At 43.6% G+C, this 17,756-nt stretch overlaps 1 protein-coding gene across 1 annotated transcript; it reads left to right on the top strand.

Moving 5' to 3' along the window:
* Window positions 1–2,468: 2,468 nt before the first annotated feature.
* slc5a6a (solute carrier family 5 member 6a) lies at window positions 2,469–16,395 on the top strand (the record flags this gene model as incomplete). The annotated part of the gene is made up of 16 exons (XM_079255017.1): window positions 2,469–2,594; window positions 3,882–4,103; window positions 4,472–4,537; window positions 5,773–5,824; window positions 8,829–8,896; window positions 9,162–9,316; window positions 9,387–9,527; window positions 9,606–9,735; window positions 9,822–9,910; window positions 11,717–11,829; window positions 11,901–11,968; window positions 13,189–13,275; window positions 13,359–13,543; window positions 13,696–13,799; window positions 15,991–16,112; window positions 16,195–16,395. 16 exons carry the CDS (start codon window positions 2,469–2,471, stop codon window positions 16,393–16,395), a joined length of 1,929 nt encoding a protein of 642 aa, XP_079111143.1.
* Between the last annotated feature and the right edge of the window lie 1,361 nt (window positions 16,396–17,756).

Consider the following 17,756-nt stretch of genomic DNA (forward strand, 5'->3'; position numbering starts at 1 on the left):
GATGTTGCCGCTTGTGTTGCACACAGATTTTCCCATTGAAGAACTTCTTTCCAGCTTTACATCTGAGAGACTTTAACTCTTTACTGACCTGTTGCAGATTCAGTCGAATGCTCTTCCACTTGTTTTTTATTCGTATGAGTTTCTTTTGTTGCATTTGTTTTGTAGATCTTCGTGAATTCAGTAACTTATAACTGAAATGGTTTATTCTGCTCGTGTTGGGAACATCCTTACATTTAAATGGGTTTTAAAACCCATTTAAATGTTTTGAAAAAAAAAAAAATAAGAGTGAGTGCTCTTTTTTTCCTCACTGCTCTGCAGTCGGCTGCTCCTTGGCTTCTCCGTGTCATACGGATTACAACATAATACCTCACTGGGAGCTCGCTGGGAAAGCGAGGATGGTTTATTTCACAGAGAATATGAAGGTTGTTTCATCAGAACGCAGCATGGGGGCGTCGATCCGAAGCTGTCGTGGTTGTTGACAAAGATCCGTCCCCTGAAGTGAATTCTGAAGATCCTGTATCTCCTGCTTAAACTTAATCCTGTGTTTCATTTGACTGAAAAGAAAAGGTCAGAGGTCAAAGGAAACATCCCATATCAAGTCATTTCTTATACGTGGTCATTTTCTCACTTACTGCTCTGGAGGTTGAGAGACCAGACTGGATTTCCTTCCAGCCAGTCGACAGTCTGAGTGGTCAGTGTGAATCCAGCAGCAGGAGCAACTGGATCCCAGCAGGAGCAACTGGATCCCAGCAGGAGCAACTGGATCCCAGCAGGTAGTCGGAGTCCTTTACTGTTTGCCTGTTTAATGCAGTACACAGCCGTCATGTCTACGATGGTATACTTTCTGTTGTGTCTTTGTTTAATGAGCTTTAACAGCTTCCCAAACGGCGAGTGCACTCAGGGAAGGATGAAGCTTTTCGATGTGAAGCTCGTTCTGCTGCAGACGGAGGCAAAAGAGCTAAACGTGTCTTCTTTAATTCATTTGAAGATCAGTGGCAGCAGAAACGTCGTCTGCGAAGAAACGGAGGAAGAATTACAGCTTTTTAAGACAAAACTTTGCTCATGTCAATCCGTGCGTTTACATGGGAGTTTTAATTCCTGTTTAATTCTGAATAAAAGTTAATTCCGCTTTAAAGGTAGAGTATGTAAGATTTTCAATATTTTCAAAATAAATTGACTAAAAAAATAACTACAATCATAATTAGATAGTTTTTTAAACATGTAGGTTCCAGTCTGTCCATATTTGATGTTATTAAATTACAAGTTTAATTAATGACAAAGACCCTTCTTGAATGTTTTCTGACCAGTAAAAAAAATAAAGTACTTTTTTTCCACCAGTAGGGGGTGTATAAGCCCATTTATTGCAGAGCGGCTCTGAGCAACAGCTCACAAGTGATTCCTGCCCTCATTGGAGCAGGCAAGGAGGAGGGGTGAGTTTTGCTCATTACTGCCAACCTGTGGTCGTTTGTGGAGGTAGCAGTTTTGTGGTTTTGCTCACGACCTGGTGTTTGCCACCTGGTGGTGGAAAGAATCGCCTTGAACTCTTACATACTCTGCCTTTAAACTGATGAAAATTAACCATGTAAACACTTAATTTCTAATGCAAATTTTTATTCGGAATTAAACGTAATTCCGTTGTAAGTGTCTGGTTTATTTGCATTTTAATCCCGAACTATTTAATTCCTCTGTCATGTAAACCTTCATTCCGCTCTAAGTTAATTCCGGTTGTTCTGAGCATGCTCGTTACCTTGTCCTGTCCCGATGATGCGCGTTGTTTTGCCTCCCGTGTTCGGTGGTCTATCTTTCCTCTCCTTCTCAGTTGCTGCAGAAAGTGAAGTAGTATGCTGGTGTTGAGCTGCTACTTCACATTTATAATAAAATAGCGGTGAAACTGGTTCTTATTATGTAGTTTTTACAAGTTACGACTGAAAAGACGAGAAGCAGGGAGACAACTTTGTTTATCTCCGGTATACGTCATACGTCACGTGCACCCTCTGTCCAATCAGAACCGTTCCCAACCCACCGCTCTAAAGAAGAATTGAGGAGGTGAGGACGTGTTTCATGTAAACCTTCATTTGGAATTTTTATTTTAATGTAAACTTGTAGGAGAATACATTAATTCCGAATTATTTAATTCCGAATGAAAAAACACCATGTAACCGTAGCCAGTGTGGCTTTTAGGATCCGTGTTGCTCTTCAGGTTAAAATCGTTTTACAGTCTGAAAACAGATAAAACTGTATGTTGAGGCTGAATCACACGATGTAACGGCAGCACACCTGAGTTTCTGGAGTCGATGGATAAAATGAAATAAATGAAAATGCGTGAAAATGATTTATTTTCCATTGTTTGTGTTCCTCTAGAGAACGTCTCCATGGGTGAACAGCTTCCTTTGAAGTCCTAACCAGCCCTGAGCTTCTGTCGCTACATTACCCCCCCCCCCCCAGCACCAGCACCATCACGGGTCATCATGGGGGAGGTGGTCCAGATGCATTTCACCACAGTGGACTACGTCATCTTCGCTCTGCTGCTCGTCGCCTCGGCCGGCATCGGCCTCTTTTACGCGCTCTCTGGAGGCCGTCAGCGCACAACACAGGTAGACACACCTTTAACCGGGCTTTTCCTCATAGAACCGGGCTTTTCCTCATAGAGCCGGGCTTTTCCTCATAGAACCGGGCTTTTCCTCATAGAGCCGGGCTTTTCCTCATAGAACCGGGCTTTTCCTCATAGAACCGGGCTTTTCCTCATAGAGCCGGGCTTTTCCTCATAGAACCGGGCTTTTCCTCATAGAACCGGGCTTTTCCTCATAGAACCGGGCTTTTCCTCATAGAGCCGGGCTTTTCCTCATAGAACCGGGCTTTTCCTCATAGAACCGGGCTTTTCCTCATAGAACCGGGCTTTTCCTCTCAGAGCCGGGCTTTTCCTCATAGAGCCGGGCTTTTCCTCATAGAGCCGGGCTTTTCCTCATAGAACCGGGCTTTTCCTCATAGAACCGGGCTTTTCCTCATAGAACCGGGCTTTTCCTCATAGAGCCGGGCTTTTCCTCATAGAACCGGGCTTTTCCTCATAGAGCCGGGCTTTTCCTCATAGAGCCGGGCTTTTCCTCATAGAGCCGGGCTTTTCCTCATAGAACCGGGCTTTTCCTCTCAGAGCCGGGCTTTTCCTCTCAGAACCGGGCTTTTCCTCTCAGAACCGGGCTTTTCCTCTCAGAACCGGGCTTTTCCTCATAGAACCGGGCTTTTCCTCATAGAACCGGGCTTTTCCTCTCAGAGCCGGGCTTTTCCTCTCAGAGCCGGGCTTTTCCTCTCAGAGCCGGGCTTTTCCTCATGGAACCGGGCTTTTCCACATAGAGCCGGGCTTTTCCTCATAGAACCGGGCTTTTCCTCTCAGAGCCGGGCTTTTCCTCTCAGAACCGGGCTTACAGAACCGGGCTTTTCCTTGTAGAACCGGGCTTACGGAACCGGGCTTTTCCTTGTAGAACCAGGCTTACAGAACCTGGCTGTTCCTCTCAGAACCGGGCTTTTCCTCTCAGAACCGAGCTTTTCCTCGTAGAACCGGGCTTACGGAACCGGGCTTTTCCTTGTAGAACCGGGCTTACAGAACCTGGCTGTTCCTCCCAGAACCGGGCTTTACAGAAAGGAAAAGTCCAGCTCTGCTTTGTTCTGAAATGTTCACAAAACATTTGGAAGAAGTTCTTCCGGTCCTGTGGGTCCAGAAGAACTTCTTATTTGTCTTCATGCGAACCCGACTCCTCTCGTCGCTGCGGTAACAGTGTCCCCACAGTGAAGCACGGCGGCGGCGCCATCATGATGCGGAGATGTTTCCGTGGACACGATCTGGTTAGAACTGAAAAAGAATGAAAGGAACTGTGTTGTTTCCTCAGGAGTTCCTGATGGCCGACCGCTCCATGAGCTGCCTGCCGGTGTCCCTGTCCCTGCTCGCCACCTTCCAGTCAGCCGTCGCCATACTGGGCGCTCCATCTGAGGTCTACACCTTCGGGACTCAGTACTGGTTCCTGGGCTGCTCCTACTTCTTAGGTCTGCTCATCCCGGCTCACGTATTCATTCCAGTTTTCTACAGACTCCGGCTGTCCAGCGCCTACGAGGTATCTGCTTCTCTCCCTCTGACTTTCATCACGCCGCGTCTCTTATGGATTATTTTTTATGCATCTTGATCGGAAATTATGTAAAATTATACAGAATTATCGGTTTGACTGGACAAGTCGTCATTTTCTGTCCTCACTTTCAATGTTTCTCTTCTGTCTGCACGTTTGTCCCTCTTTGTCTTTCTCAAATATGATCTCAGAGCTTACATTCTCATCCGTCTGACCTCTGAAATATAATTATTTCTTCATGAGAATTACCACCACGTCAGAAGGAGCGAGCAACGCCAGCTGCACTGACTCCTCTGAGATGATATGCGATGACACCTTTTTGTTTTTGTTTGTCTTTTGTTTCACGTTCTCTCCTGCAGTATCTGGAGCTGCGATTTAACAAGACGGTGCGCATCTGTGGGACCGTGACCTTCATCTTTCAGATGGTATCTTCTTCTGCTTCATTTGTTGTGTTGAGAATCAGATGTTGCAGAGATATTCTAAAGAGTCCAAGGACGAGGAGTAGAAACAAAAGTTTATTGAAGAGTTGCTACTGGAGGAACCAGAAGTTTCTGATCCGACAAGCAGATAAGAACCTGTTTTAAACCTTAGTTGTTGCTCCCATTCAAGGTTGATCATTCAGACTCTCTGGCACCTCTCTGCAGACAGAGAGCTCCTCTTCGGCTAAATAAACCTCCTCTATCTGACTAATTTTTCATAGCTGGACGATGTCATCGTAAGTTTTACATCTATAGAGGCTAAAAGCAGATAATTGTTATACATAATGTCCCTTTGGTCACTCAGGTTGACCTGACCTCAGCTGAGAAAAGCACTCAGAGAATCTTTTACCTTTCAGAGGGAACGAATGCATAATGAGTAACACATATGTAACACATGTAACATGACAAACCGCATTCATTAAGACATAAAATGAAATTTCCACTAAACACACACAAGCAAAGTCAGAGGTTGGATTATTTAAAACTACATTAGAGCTCATTTATTGTAAATTAGGTTGTGATAAAAGTTTATGTTTTACAGTCCAGAACCTTCTTTAATCAGCATTCTGCTTTTCCAAAGAGGAAACCTTGTAAAGTTGTGTTTTCTGACTTTAAAGGTGGAGTATGTCAGATTTTCAATATTTAAAAAAAAAAAATTAACTAAAAAAATAACTACAATCATAATTAGATAGTTTTTTTTTTAAACGTGTAGGTTCCAGTCTGTCCATATTTGATGTGTTATTAAATGACAAGTTTAATTAATGACAAAGACCCTTCTTAAATGTTTTCCTACCAGTAAAAAAAAGTGCTTTTTGTCATTAATTAAACTTGTCATTTAATAACGCATCAAATATGAACAGACTGGAACCTACATGTTTAAAAAACTTTCTAATTATGATTGTAGTTATTTTATTAGTTAATTTATTTAGAAAATATTGAGAATCTTACATACTCCACCTTTAACAGCTTTTTATTTTCTTTACATTCACTCATTTCCGGCATTTTCCAATAATTTATGTTGTCTAAACAACAATCCAGATGTGTTTTCTCTAAACGGGGAACACCCATGTGCATCATATCAGAGCTTATAGTTTGTGTTTAACTGTATCTCTCTAAAATCTTCTGTAAACATTAAAAGAAGTTTCTGGTTGTAGATCTGCAGTGTTGTTCTCTCTCTGCAGGTCATTTATATGGGAGTGGTCCTGTATGCGCCGGCACTCGCTCTCAATGCAGGTAAATACATTAATACACCTGAAGCTGTTTAATAAAGTAGGTAAGGAAATAAGCGAAAAATTCCTGTCTGTTGTGGCTTAAATGATCCTTCGTTGATGCCGTAACGCATCAGTTACCATGGAGATTTATTCTGGAAGGCTGCAGACCAGGCTAACGGCATAGTTTACTTAATGTTGCAGCGCTTTAATCCAGTAAGAAAAGACTTTTTCTACTGCTTTACAACTTTTTGATCCATATTTTCATCCAGGAAAGTTTATTTATATTCCACTAATAGTGGATAGGAGCAGTTCAGTGTGCTTTACATAAATAAGATCCTAAAATAGTGTGTCAAAAAATATATGAAATCATTTAAAGTTACTGACTTGCAAGCCATAACTAAATTATTTCACCTGAACTGGATTGAAATATGGAGTGAAGATTTCGTGCATAGGTACATGAGGTGTTTACCTTTGGTAAAAGTTTAACCCTTAAAACTCCACTGGCTCGCTGGCAGACTCGGACGGCGTCGTTCTCATTGTGAACACATCCTCTGGTGTCTACATCCTCAACTCCAAGGCTGCGACGGCGGCGTGCGAAACAGAATGACTTGCAATTTCTTTTTATTCAGCTGAATACAATACCATCAGCATCAGACGAGATATTAATGTTCAAACTGATTAAACTTTATTGTTAGATTATTTCGCAAATAATGTTGAATTTTATGTCTGCAACACTTTCCGAAGAGCGGAGGTTGCTGACCACTTCCCTTCAACAACACAATGAGCGCTCGGGAACTGACGACACGACTTGTTAAAGCTTTGTAGGTGCAATTCTTCCCGTTGCTCAACAGTGGCGGGTTTCAGCCCCCCATAAAGCGCCAAACGATTCCAGTTGGAGGCCAGTCTGGTCTAGTACCTGGATTTACGAAGCCACGCTGGTGGAACACCTGCAGAACGCGGCTTTGCATCGTCTTCCAAGGACGTCTGTGAAAAAGATGTCGCCCCACTGTTACCTAAACCTGTTCACCCAAACAGGTGTTCCTTAACCTAACAGGTGTTGCCTCCGTTCCAGCTTTTCTGGAACAAGTTGCAGATCCCAAAAATAGGCGAATTTTAGCCCCCTCAAAAGAAAAAAGTTCACTTTGAACAACGTATTAAAATGATTGATTAAAAGGGATTTGTCATTTTGTTTGTATTTACATTTCACACCCTGCTCAGCATCACTGGAATGGGGGTAGTGTGTAATTCTGCGGAGTAAAGTGCGGTGGATGTCTTGTCCTCCAGAAATCTATGGAAGTTTTTCCTGGTATTTATATCCTGGACTATTTATGTTTAATCCACAATGAGTGAGCCATAATAACATAAAAAGATCATTTTCACCACTGGCTTCCTAAGAGACCTGAAATTTCACCTGGAAATTGTGATAAAGGTACATTCTGCCAAACTTTTTACTCATCAGAATCCTTAAATAGAAGAAAATATCCAATCAGAAGCAGCCAAACATCAAGCAGAAAGTTGTGTGTGTGTCTGAGTAGAAGAAAAATAATGGCTGAAATTTAGACTGATGTTTTCGATGCGACGCGTTGCCAGTGAAACCAGCTGAACGTAACGGGTAGTACCATCCTTTAGAAAACAGCTTTCTTTCAGGATTTCTAACTCCTATGAATCTCTGCATCACTCAGGTGTTTGTCATTTTAAATTTCCTGCTGGGAGAAGTTCATCTTTTATTCATTTTAGAAGATTTAAATCTTTTTAAGCCTCTGTTACTAGTTGTTTCTCACTTGATTTGAAGTTAAAATAAAATGAGAATATTTTACAATCCACTGAGGTGGAATGATGAGGTTTGAGTTATATTTTATTTGTTTATATTAAGTAAGGATCAGCAACTTTGCTGTATGAGCATGAGTCAATCTGAGATAAACCTTGTGGTCTTTTGGAAACATCTGTAAAATTCACTCAGCAGGAGGGCTGACTCCGGGATGGACTAACCAGTCTGGCTTGGTGTTTATAAGGGAGACCCGACTTGGAAAGCTGCAATCCTGCAACTTCTAGCTCAGCGGTGCCCAAGTTTGGTTCTTCAGATCTACCATTCTGCAGCATTTAGGCCTTGTCCACACGTAGCAGGTGTCTCACAAAGATATTTTCTCCAATTTAGCCCGTCATCCACTCCAAAACGCAGATTTCTGCACTTAAAAACGATGGTTTTAAAAACCCAAAGTGAAGGTGTGTGAATACTCCGTCTGCATGTGGACATATGTAACCGGGGGTTTTAAGGTTTGTAAACGTCCCCGTCTGCGACATAAAATGCCATGTGGGACCTTTGTTCATGCGTCTGTACTTTTATAATGTATAAAACAAAAAAGTTCTGCAGAACTGGGACAGCCGTCTTATTTCTAGTCAGCACCGTTAAACTTTCACCAACAGCACGGCGCAGACTTCCGTCGGCACGCCGCTTACTGAACACATGAACTCTTTTACATTTACAGCAACGTGGACGTCCTCCAAACTGTGATGCCGTTATCTGTTGTCCAGGCGCTTGTTTGTTTTTACAAGCTCAATATAAACTACCAACAGCAAAGGACAACATTCAGGACAGTTAAGGTAAAGAGAGGTTTATTTGATTCAGATCTGTGGGACATGGGTTGCATAGAAAAGTTGCAGGATGGCAGATTTTACGGACTGAACTTGGACACCCCGGTTTTAGATGCATCCCTTCTCCAACACACCTGATTCAAGTCTGAATTCCCTCCGCTGCAGTTCATCCAGCTCTGCAGAGGTCAGGTAACTACAGTCATCTGATTCAGGTGTGTTGGAGAAGGAATGATGCTGTAAATGGCAGGATAGCAGATCCGGCACCGGACTTAAGCTCCCCTGGTTCACATGAAACTAACACATCCAGGATCCTCTGACAAGGCTGGGAAGCAGGCTCTAGGTTTTTCCTGGTTCAGACTTTAACATTCCTGCCCTTCAGAGCCTCCAGGTGTAACACGCTTAGTTTTTACAGTGGCTTTCACTCTGACTTGCAGTGACGGGCTTTGACCTCTGGGGGGCAGTGTTGGCAATGGGACTGGTGTGTACTCTGTATACAGCTCTGGTAAGTCGCTTAAGTTTCCATATCTTAAATTTCTTTTTTTCTTATTATTATTACTATTTTTATTTTTTTATGTTTATTTTTTATTTATTTTTATTTTTTATTTATTGTCATTAAATTTTTTATTTTTATATTTAATTTTTTAAAAACATTTAATTATATATATAATATATAATTTTTTAAAAATTTTATTTAATTTTTTTATTCTTTTCTTTTTGCACATTTTTGATGAATACGACTGATAAACCACACCGTTCGTGTCTCCCAGGGGGGTCTGAAGGCAGTGATCTGGACCGATGTGTTCCAGACTGTGGTGATGTTTGCAGGCCAGCTAGCGGTTATCACAGTGGGGGCCAGTCAGGCTGGCGGCATGGGCGAGGTGTGGAGGAAAGCGATCAATGGCAGCCGCATCGCTGGACTAGAGTGAGTACTGAACAGCTATAACACGAGGTGATGCTGAAGCAGAGGTGTAACCTGGACTTTCTGGCCGTAGCCTGAACCCCGACCCTCTGCAGCGCCACACCTTCTGGACGTTGGGAGTGGGAGGAGTCTTTCTCATGTTGGCTCTGTACGGTGTCAACCAGGCGCAGGTCCAGCGATACCTCAGTTCCCGCACTGAGAAGGAAGCAGTCATGTGGGTATCGTCAGTTTGTCGGGACGTTCCCGGCTCCTCCGCTGAAAGGTTAAACAATGTGAAACTGTTCCGCTTCAGGTCCTGCTACGTGGTTTTCCCCTGCCAGCAGATCGTCCTGTGTTTAGGTTGTCTCATGGGTCTGGTCATGTTCGCTCGTTACGGAGAGGACAGCCCTCTGGATATGGGCTACGTCCAAACCAACGACCAGGTCCAGCACAGACACACACACACACACACACGCTGCAGCAGCGTGAAGACGATCCCGTTGTGCTGATGGAAAGTTTCTCCGTGCAGATGGTGCTGTACTTTGTGATGGACGTGTTCAGGGATCTGCCTGGCCTTCCAGGACTCTTTGTGGCGTGTCTCTTCAGCGGAGCGCTCAGGTAAAATGGCTCACGGCTGCGTCATGCTGGTTTCCAGTGAGCTGTGTAGTGCTGGAAGTCTGATCAGGAGATTTATTATCTGCTAGACCAGGGGTCGGCAACCCGTTGGTCTAGAGCCGCATGCAGCTCTTTAGCGCCGCCCTAGTGGCTCCCTGGAGCTTTTTCAAAAATGTTTTTTTTTAAAAAATGGAAAAAGATATATTTTTGTTTTGATCTGGTTCTGTAGGAGGACAAACGTGACACAAACATTAACGTTTTCCAATGCTGTAAAAATGTGTAGAATAAATATTCAATTTTAACATTTCTGTCAAGGAAGATTTGCGTCATAGCCTGAGACACACGTAGCCTATCAGCAGCGCGGGAGGAGGCAGGTGGCGTTGTAAACAAACCGGGGCTGTGTGATGGGACATGGATCCTAAAGGGAAAAAGAGAAAAATAACCGAGGAGAACAGAGGATTCAACGTTTCTTGGACCGAATCATTTGCATTCATTAGCAATGCGGAAGGATTGTCTGAATGTTTGCTCTGTAGCGAGAAGTTGTCAAATAACAAAAAGAGTCATGTGGAAAGACATTTCCAGGGAAAGCATGCTACATTTGCAGCCAGTTCCCAGTTGGGAGTGACACAAAAAGTGCGATTGCATTACTTCTGGAGAAATTAGAGAAGCGCAAAAATAGATTTAAGTGGATTGCATCTCCAAACTCCACTACTGCTGCAAGTTTTGTTGCAACCCGGGAGATAAGAAAGCGTAGAAACCCGTTCTCAGATGGTGACTACATGAAGGAGTCAGTCATCAACATATCAGGACACGTATTTCCAGACTTCAAAAACAAAACCGAGATAAAAACAAAACCCCTCTCCGTTAAGACAGTGAAGGAAAGGACCATTAAAATGGCGGCAACATCACCGATCAGCAAATCAAGGACATTAATTCAGCACAAGTTACATCTTACATGTTGAGAAGCTGACCAGTGATGTCCGACAACAGAAGTCACATTAAACGGGTAAGAACATCATCCTTCATACACACATATTGAGAAACAAAGTGGATGTTTTTATAAAATGATTTCTGATTTTTGTCAGTATATATCTGGAATGACACGTGGTAATGGTGCTCAGGTCGGAGGATAGCTGCGTTGGTTGCGTGTCTAAAGAGAAGAAGATGCTGCTGCGTTTTATCCTTGCACTGACTTGCTTGACAGAAATCAAACTGTATTCATTTGATTTTATATACTTTACCTTTTTTTTAAAAGGCTGCTGGTTTATTTTTTATAAATGCAGGCTGCGTTTTATTGCGCTCTGTTTATTACCCAGATAAGGGGCGCGTTATGCACGTTCCATTTTGTTGTTTTCAAATTCTTAAAAATAAAAATGACATTAAAAAAAATCAGATTTCTTTATTGGATTGTTTTAGTTTGATCAATGCAACGAAACACAACTCATTAATATAGTAATGAAGTTAAACATGAGACGACATCGTACAACAGAGTAGTCATGTGGTGCATCATTCTCTACAGGATGCGCAGCGGGGAAAATAAACATTTTATCATTAAGGCTTATTATGTATTTGTAGCCATATTAGTCATTTTGATAGTAGGCTAATATAGATACATAAAACATGTGTTGCCTTCATGATAAGGCTTATATTAGGCTTTTAATTTTTTGCAGCTCCGGACATATTTGTTTTTTGTTTTTTTGGTCCAATATGGCTCTTTCAACATTTTGGGTTGCCGACCCCTGGTCTAGAACGTTCAGACAGCTGTGTGTGTTCCCTGCAATTCATTCTTCATCTGTTCCTCCCTTCAAGCACCATCTCATCAGCTTTCAACTCCTTAGCAACAGTAACTATGGAGGACCTGATTAAACCCCATTTCCCTAACATGACTGAAGCAAAGGCCACTCTGCTCTCCAAAGGACTCGGTAAGACGAGTCTCTTCTTATTTATCGGATGACTAACTCGGTGAAGGTGAAAAAGGTTCTTGTCTCCTCAGCTTTGGTCTACGGCCTGGTGTGCCTGGCTATGGCCTACATCGCCTCTGTAATGGGATCTGTTCTGCAGGTAACTCCTCCAGAGAAGCAACACTGACTCGTCTGTAACGGCCGGACAGAAACGTGTGTTTAGCTGGCGACTGCAGTAGTACCACCAGCAGTAAGCAGTAGTCGGTTTTTAGGCAGGTTTATATGTTTGTCACCTTTCATGTAGAAGACAGTTCAAAGTGTTTTACATGAAACAAAAAAAAAAAAAAAAAAAGCATGACAGAAAATACAAATAACAAAATCACAATAAATCATAAATGATATTAAAATAATTAAAAGCAGAATGAATTCAAAGTTACTGTGCAGATGTCATGCAGGCGCATGAGAAAAGAAATGTTTTTAGAGACTGGTCTGGACTCTGGTCTGATCTGGTCTAGACTGGTCTGGACTCTGGTCTGGACTCTGGTCTGATCTGGTCTAGACTGGTCTGGACTCTGGTCTGGACTCTGGTCTGATCTGGTCTAGACTGGTCTGGTCTCTGGTCTGGACTGCTTGGTTTATAATCTCTGAACATATCTATCTGGTCCAGAACCATTCTGGGATCCTGTAAACCAGGGGTCACCAACTCTGGTCCTGAAGGGCAACCATCCTGCAGGTTTTATATTTTTCCAGGTACAACACACCTGACCCAAACCAACGGCTCATTAACAGGCAGGTGCAGAAGATGACAACAAGTTCTTGGAGAACCTTTTCACTTGGATCAAATGTGCTGTACCAGGGAAACACTAAAAGCTGTAGGATGGTAGCCCTCGAGGACTGGAGTTGGTGACCCCTGCTGTAAACCATCAGCAGGTTTACAGGACACGGCGTGACGGTTCATTAAGTCCGCTCTGGCTTCAGACAGAAGACTTATTTTAGAAAACAGTTTTACCTTTTGTTACGTTTCGACTGTCACTAAAATCTTCTTCAGAAACGTCGTCCGTCTTCACTCGCTGCTGGATTCCTGGGGGCGTGGCCTGCCTGCTGATCTGACAGATGTGTCGGCAGGCCACGCCCCCTTCCTCCAATAGGACAAGAAATCATGAGTCGGGTAAAAGACACCATGAGTCGTGATGGCGAGGATGGATTCATGCTGTTCCAGACTTGCGACTCTTTCCTGCAGAGACCAGCGGAAAGTGTGGATCCGCCAGCTGATAAAAACACGTCTTGTTCTTTGGACAGCGGAAAGATAAAACTACTGAGTCGTTGTCTGACAAATGGAAAGTAGATGTTCCCAAAGTGTGGTCATGTTTGTGTCCTCAGGCCGCCTTCAGCATCTTCGGCATGGTGGGGGGGCCGCTGCTGGGACTCTTCTGCCTGGGCATGTTCTTCCCCTGGGCCAACCCCATCGTGAGTCGGACTTTAAGAGAAGGAAATGCTGAATCTTTGTGTCTCTTCTGAGTCTTCATGTCCCCGTTTGCTCCTGCTCTCAGGGTGCAGTGCTCGGCCTGGCGGCGGGCCTCGCCATGGCCTTCTGGATCGGCATCGGCAGCTTCATCACGCGCATGTCCACTCCAACGCCACTCCCACCGCTCAACAGCACCGTTCTGCCTCCGTTTGGCAACATGACGAGCACCGTTCTGACCTCGCTGGTCGGCGCCGCTGCTCCCAGGCAACGGTAACGCGTTGCATCTGTTTGCTTTTGCACATAAAATCTTTTATCGTTTTTAGTTGAAATGTTTTACTTCTGGATTTGTTAGAAAGATGAAACGTTTTTCCAAGTAACACGTGTAAGAAAACGTTTTTATTTCTCTTTGGTCCGTCGTTCAGGCCGAACGGCGTGGAGGCGCTCTACTCGCTGTCCTACATGTGGTACAGCGCTCACAACTCGGCCACCGTGGTGGTGGTTGGGCTGATCGTTAGTCTGGTAACAGGTGAGAACATGGAACTAGAACACAATGTTTTCTTTTCTTTCCCAGCATTTCACGTGATCCAGTTCTGGTCGGCATCGGTGTGCTCATCGGCTCTCTGCGTGGTATTTGTAGGAAGTTCTGTCAGTCAGTTGTTTTTGGTTGTTCAGGGTGGCTTTTATGCTACTGATGCTTTCTTTTTTACATCATTTTATCCTCAAAATCCGACAACTGAGGCTGTCCTGAAACATGTCTGGATGTGAACTGGGACTAAAAGGTGTAGATTTAAACTAATGTAATGCTACTTTTAACAGCTGTTTGTGAAAGAGACCGACGCCTGCAGTGTTAAGTTCAGCTCTGTCCTCATCCAGCTGGAGTGGAAACACAGCTGAGGTGAACGAACACTGCACAGCACGTGGGAATGAAGCTGTTCAGTCCTACCAGAAGGTGGAGCACTCTTATCAGCACTGAAATGCAGATGTTGCAGCACTTTCGCCTCAAATCTTCTCTCATCTGTTCAGTCTTTCTGTTTCTTTTTCTGCTTAGATAAAAAAAAAGGTGAATGTTTCATCCTGCTGCCATGTGCAGATAAAAAGAGAAGAGAAGAATTCATCTTGCTTCAGTGAAATCAGGATCAGATTCTTTTCTTATCTTAGTTTCTGATGGAAATCTGAAAAGTTGCTTGTTTTTATGTTCGTCTTTCTTAGTGACAATAAAACCACAGTTAGAGTGGACGAATACACGCAGTTAGAAGCTTCATCTGCTATTGTCAAGGCATTGTGAGGAAATGGAGCATTTTCCATAGTACAACTTCTACTTTACATACTACCTCCTGTCTCTTCCTACACCTCCTCCCTGTGACATTAAAACACTGCAGAGAAAAAAGCTGGAAACGCAACCAACTATAGGCGAGAGCGATCTGTGAGTGGTTTCATTTCCTCTTTTTTTAAAGTTGAGATTTTGTTTGCATCAACTCTGTAAGCTCTTCATCAGATCCACCATGGTAGTACCGGGTTGGACCCCTTTTTCTCTCAGAACTTCCCTAATTCTAATTAGGGAATAATCATTGTCATTTCATTCTGTGTGGTGGATTCAACAAGGTGGAAACGTTCCTCAGAGATGTTGCTCCAAATCTCCCGTTCCACCCAGCCAGCAACCTCCGGCGGTTAAAAGTGAAGCCGATGCAGAAGTGCATAAAACAGTTCCCCCTTCGTCCACTAGGGGCTGCAAAACAGAGCAAATCCCATGTGACTCCCATGTTAAAAAGACCAACTTCACAGCAGACATAAACATGTTTACAGCAGGAATAAACATGTTTACAACCTGGTTCAAAAATCCATTTTAGGTTTAATAGGTCAGGTTTACCTTCATGACAACTGTGGGGGAAGTGAATTTTTTTCCAACTCGCCCGTTTAAAAGTAATTTAATCTCAAAGTTTGGCATATTTCGGGGCGTGTCCTTTTGATTGACAGGTACCCGATCTCCCGCTTTATGTAAGAAGAACGTAGAACAACTGCGGTTTTTAGCCGGTTAACAACGTGATTTAGCTTTAGCCCGCTTACCTCCGTTAGCTGATTAGCTCCTGTTATCTCCAGGTTAGCTCAGTTAGCTCTTAGCTATAGAAAGCTCGGAGTCCGCTAGATGTCAATCATCCACCATGACACTCACAGCCCCCCTCTCAGCTCCACCTCTTTGCCCATATTTGTATTTTCCGGGCGAGACAACACACATGCCCCTGCCAAGATGGCGACGATGGGAACCGATTCAATTCAGCTCTTCATGAAGTGGAACGTGAAATATTTGACTTCCTGTTCCTTTCTATCCTCCAACCAGTCAGTCCAGTCTCCTCTGACATCAACCAGACGTTCTGGTCCAGACACCTGCTGCTCGCTGTTACGTCTCTTTTTCAGATCATCTCTGTAAAAATCCCAACATTTAAAGTAATTTAAATCATATTTCTTCCTCATTCTGATGCTCAGATTGAACTTCAGCACGCCGTCTTCATCGTGTCTACATGACTAAATGGTTTTCTGGTAAACTGGTCTGCTGCCACAAGACTGGTTGACTTTAGATATTTGTGTTAAGAAGTCATTGAACTGGTGACCCAGATGAAGTGGATGTTGTCCTGAAACTGACTGAAAATCATTGTGAATCATTCATTCATTTTGATTGTGAAACAGCAGCCATATTTCTTTGTCTTCTTCTTCACTTTTAGGCCCTATGAAGGAGAAGGAGCTGACTCCAGGCACGGTTTTCCCAGTCCTCGGCACGTTGCTCTTTTTCCTGCCAGAGCGCTACAAGGAGAAGCTGTGCTGCGTCACTCCGCTGGGTCAGAAGGTAACTTCATGTTTCCACCTGCTACAGCTGCACGTTCCTCACAACATGTGCTTTCAACGGTTTCTTTACTCTCACTGACCAGTCCAAAGAAATCCACATGCAGCCTTATCAAATGGCCAAGAAGGAAAGCAACGGAGCCGCTTACTGCAAAGAGGACTTGGTAACGGAGGACAAGGAGGCAGAGAGCGACAGAGCAGAGACAGAGGACGACGATGTGGACACAAAGATGTCTCTGCCCTCGTGCCAGCTGGCGAACACCACCGTTCAGGAAACATCTTTGTGATCCTTTATTGTCCCTTTAAAACGCACGTATTCACTTTGACCCCAGCTGCTGTAGTATCCCGTCACCATGTGGGAAATGGCAGCGAAAGACAGGTGGAGGAGTATAAGCGATCGCAGCTTTAGTTTAATTTTCTTATAGAGCAGAGAGGAGACGATGAAAACCGAGCACACGGGATCAAGGGTCTGTCCAGGTGTTTAAGTTTGGCATGAAGAAACCAGGCAGCTCCCAGCCACAATGATCTGTCCCACCCCGACCGGATCCTCGCCTCCTTTTAACCCTAACAAAGAAATCAGGTCGTTAAGTGATGCAAGACGTAAAACTTTTATTTTTGTAGGGAAGATTAAGCTGCCGAATAGCAGAGTTTATGAAGATAGTAAACTCGGAGAAGGAACTTTAATGAAGGGCGTCGTGTCTTACAGCGTTGGTTTAACACAAAGATGAAGCCGTGAGGATGAGGAGGATAGAAGAGTGGCATCTCATGGGAGTCTGCCAACACTAGTCGGCTGTGTTTCAGTCATAAAACATGATTGGCTGCCTGGACTTTTCTATCACTGTCGATATTCGACGATACCGAAGCCAATTTAACGATCACTCTTATTCATATCAAAACACTAAAGCAACTAAAATAACTTATGTCTGTTTATAGACGTAAAGCAGGATAGAGTCTAAATGTGCAATCTAGTTCCAACCAGGTACAGTTAGAGCAGATCAGATCATAACATTTTGAAACATTCCCTTCAATCGATCGTTTCTCTCCTTTCATAATACCAGCTGGTGTTGCATTATATTACCATTACATGGTTGGAAAGCCTGGTGTCCAGGTGTAGCCATCCTCTTGTCTTGCTAGCATAGGCTCCAGCTTCCCAGCAGCCCTGAAGTGGAATAAGCAGAGTAGAAAGGAAAGCCTGATCAGTCACCCTGGTAGGAATGGTGCTTCTGCAGAAAGAGCAACACAGCTTAGCATGTGGGTCGGTGGGCCAGAATCTCCTGCAGTATCCATATGTTGGTATTCACTCTGTTTCTGAGGTTCTTACTGGTTCGGATGATGGAAAAACCATCACATGTTGGCCACTTTAATTTTCCATTCAACATTCAAAGTCGCTTAAATCCCCTTTCTTCCTCATTCTGGTGCTCAATTTGAACTTAAAGTCGTGTTGATCAAGTCATTGATTTGCTACCATGTGATTGGCTGTGAAATAGGATGCAAGGTGTCTGAAAGCCATCATAGATATGGCAGAGGTTCTGGGTGTGGATAAGGAGGGAGTATTGGGACTGGGGGCATCAGTAATGGGGTGGCATGGAGAGATCGCTGCCATCGCTCCACCAGCAATAGATGTACGAAGGTTAAAGGAGAGAAACCC

This window comes from Telmatherina bonti (assembly GCF_933228915.1).
Source record: "Telmatherina bonti genome assembly, chromosome: 16".
Classification (NCBI taxonomy): domain Eukaryota; kingdom Metazoa; phylum Chordata; class Actinopteri; order Atheriniformes; family Telmatherinidae; genus Telmatherina; species Telmatherina bonti.